The sequence below is a fragment of the Asparagus officinalis genome, chromosome 8 (genome assembly GCF_001876935.1).
Source record: "Asparagus officinalis chromosome 8, Aspof.V1, whole genome shotgun sequence".
NCBI classification, from domain to species: domain Eukaryota; kingdom Viridiplantae; phylum Streptophyta; class Magnoliopsida; order Asparagales; family Asparagaceae; genus Asparagus; species Asparagus officinalis.
The window spans coordinates 119599551-119602278 of NC_033801.1; the positions used below are offsets into that span (position 1 = coordinate 119599551).

The following is a 2728-nucleotide window of genomic DNA, read 5'->3' on the forward strand; positions in this document are numbered from 1 at the left end:
ATCTCTTTGAATTAATCATGGCTATATGGTTTTAGATCTCAAGTTTTATGATGTAGATCTAACATAGAAAACAACAGTAAATGTCTTGTTTGATATGTATCTGATGTGGATATATACCGTAACTATAATATGTAGACAATTTAGGGGAATGATTTGACAATCGAGAATATTCATCGAGGCATTTAGCTCACTCTCCATGCATATAATTTCCTTGTATTTTACACATGGTTTTTTTTACAGGAATAACTTCTCAAGGACATGTCAAAAAATATTTAAAAGATCGACTTTGAATCTTTTTCCTCTTGTTCTCTGATTACTATAAGCTTGTTTATATCATTTGATGAATATAATATACCAAGTTAATAGTAAAACTAAAAACAACAATATTTGGTAGAAGAAACACTTGACACAGCTTAGTAGAGGGATATGAATCACGTATATCTCCTATTTTTAAGGGATAACAACTCAAAAAATTTAAAATTTTGAATTAATAAAATGAAAAATTAATAACCCCCATTTTACCTCATTTCTTAACAAATTTGGACTCTATCCACTATAAAAAAAATAGTGCAGATACTTTATTAATAGCTATTGATTTATTCAGTGAGTGGTTTTAGCCTACTTTGGTAGATGGTCTTTTAACTTTCTTTTGTGTATATATTATATATAGCAAACTTTTACCTTACGATCAAATGAAGTTATATATCGACATCTTATCCTGAACGAATATGTGGTGACCTTTCAAAGAAAGATAAAAAACACTTGACTGTACTAACAACTGATTTTCATTGGTAAGTATAACTCCTTAAGTCAACATATATATTGTACTTCTTGCAACAAATCAAAAGGCAAATTAATGTTTACACATACATATCTAAGTGCCACACGCAACATAATATCAATGCAACGTACACCTGTTGTGAAAATATTTCATTCACTCCTACTCAAACAGTACAAAAAAAAAGTACTCAAACTAAATAAATGTTACAGTCACAACCATATTCATATCTAATAGAGGATCAGAGCCAAAGCGCGCCTGCATCATGCAGCATTGGGACCAAACTTCCTGCAAGATGTAAAGACATAACTTTCTCTGTCGATCCAATCAACTTCCCTCCAATGAAGACAACTGGAACCGGTCGCCTGTGGCTAAGTATTCTGCTGAGCATCGCTTCCATCTCTTTCCCCATGGGCTCCTCATCGAGCTCATAGATTGCCGGATTGACTCCGAGATCACGGAAGAGAGTTTTCACGGTGTGGCTCATGCAACATGAGCTCATACTAAAGATCACCACTGCCTTTTGGGATGCTAGTCTCATCACAGTATCCATAGTGGTGTTTAATTACTAGTATTGTTATAAGTGACTGTGGTGGGATATTGAGTTTGAGCTCCATGCAAGGGGTTTATATAGCCTCAGAAGAAGCGTGTTGGCTTGCAATATTTTAAATTAGAGATACAGGAATGAAACATTTTTATTGATATATCTTTTGGTTATTTTATTATGGAAGTTTGTCGGTGATTCTTTGTGTCAAGGACAAAGAAAAGGTTTAAAGCGTTAAATATATCCTTTTGAAATATTTGCACTCTCAATACGGTCATTCTATATATAATCAGCTACTTTAGTTTTAATATTGCGGGGACTTTTAAGAATGTCGCATATCAAGGATTGTAAGGATGACCTATTGGGCGCCAATCAGTCTATGTAGACGTTATATTTTCTCCAAATATTGTTCTCTCCGAAAAATAATCTCTACAAATTAATTGTACACTATCCATAAGGGATTAATTTTTATTAATTAATTTGTATATTTTTTCTTAGCACATAGAGCCGTTGATACATAAACATAATTATCGTTATGTCCTTTTATATCTGTAGAGTCTAGAGGCTATATATTACACCTATGAATATATAGAATTGGGGGTTTCTCCGCATTATACTGAAATATGTAGAATCCTTATATACAAGCATGAGAGGTACTAATAAAAAAAAAAAATTGCATTAAAATATGAACTTATAATTTTCAACACTCACAATAACTTTAAATTTTTGGTATGCTAGGTTTCTTTAACGTGATATTTGACAATCCACATTTAATTTTCACATATAATGAGTTTAAAACAATTTTTTCAAAAATCGATAAGGTTCCGGCCCAAAAAGAGTCGCTGTCGATATAACGAGAAATGTATGCGGATGTGACCTTTATGAATAAAATATGAACAAATAAATCATCAAAGGGAGCCACCATTGTCCATTGAGATGTGGGATCCACAAGATTCCTGGCGTAAGTTGCATGGGAATAAGAATGGATGTGGCCGGCGAGGGCTCTAGTAAACTATTTGCTGCGTGTATCCGTACAGATTATGATGTGATATAAGATTTTTCCAGAAAAGATAAGAGGGGCAAAGTATAAGTGCAGAATAAGTCATGCGAATCTCTAGTCTACTGTAGCGAGTAAAGATGTTTTTTTTTGAAAAAATCCTCCGACAAATGAGTACGAGCTTGTGACCGTACTTGGGGATTGAAAGCGGGGGCTTTTTTGAAAAAAGTCACCGAAAGCACTGTTAAATCCTTCTCGTGACCTCACTCTCTCTTCTCATTCCCCCAAAATCAAATCCACTTCACCGACTTCCCTAAATCCATCCCCGTCACCGCCGACCGCGACTTATTCGGAACAGACTTCCCCCACCGACGAAAGCGCCGGCCCCATCACCGCCGGCGGCGACATC

At 34.9% G+C, this 2728-nt stretch overlaps 1 protein-coding gene across 1 annotated transcript; it reads right to left on the reverse strand.

Moving 5' to 3' along the window:
- Positions 969 to 1337, reverse strand: LOC109822200 (glutaredoxin-C1-like). The gene has a single exon (XM_020388367.1). The coding sequence runs from the start codon at positions 1329 to 1331 to the stop codon at positions 1020 to 1022; it is 312 nt and encodes a 103-aa protein (XP_020243956.1). The 5' UTR covers positions 1332 to 1337; the 3' UTR covers positions 969 to 1019.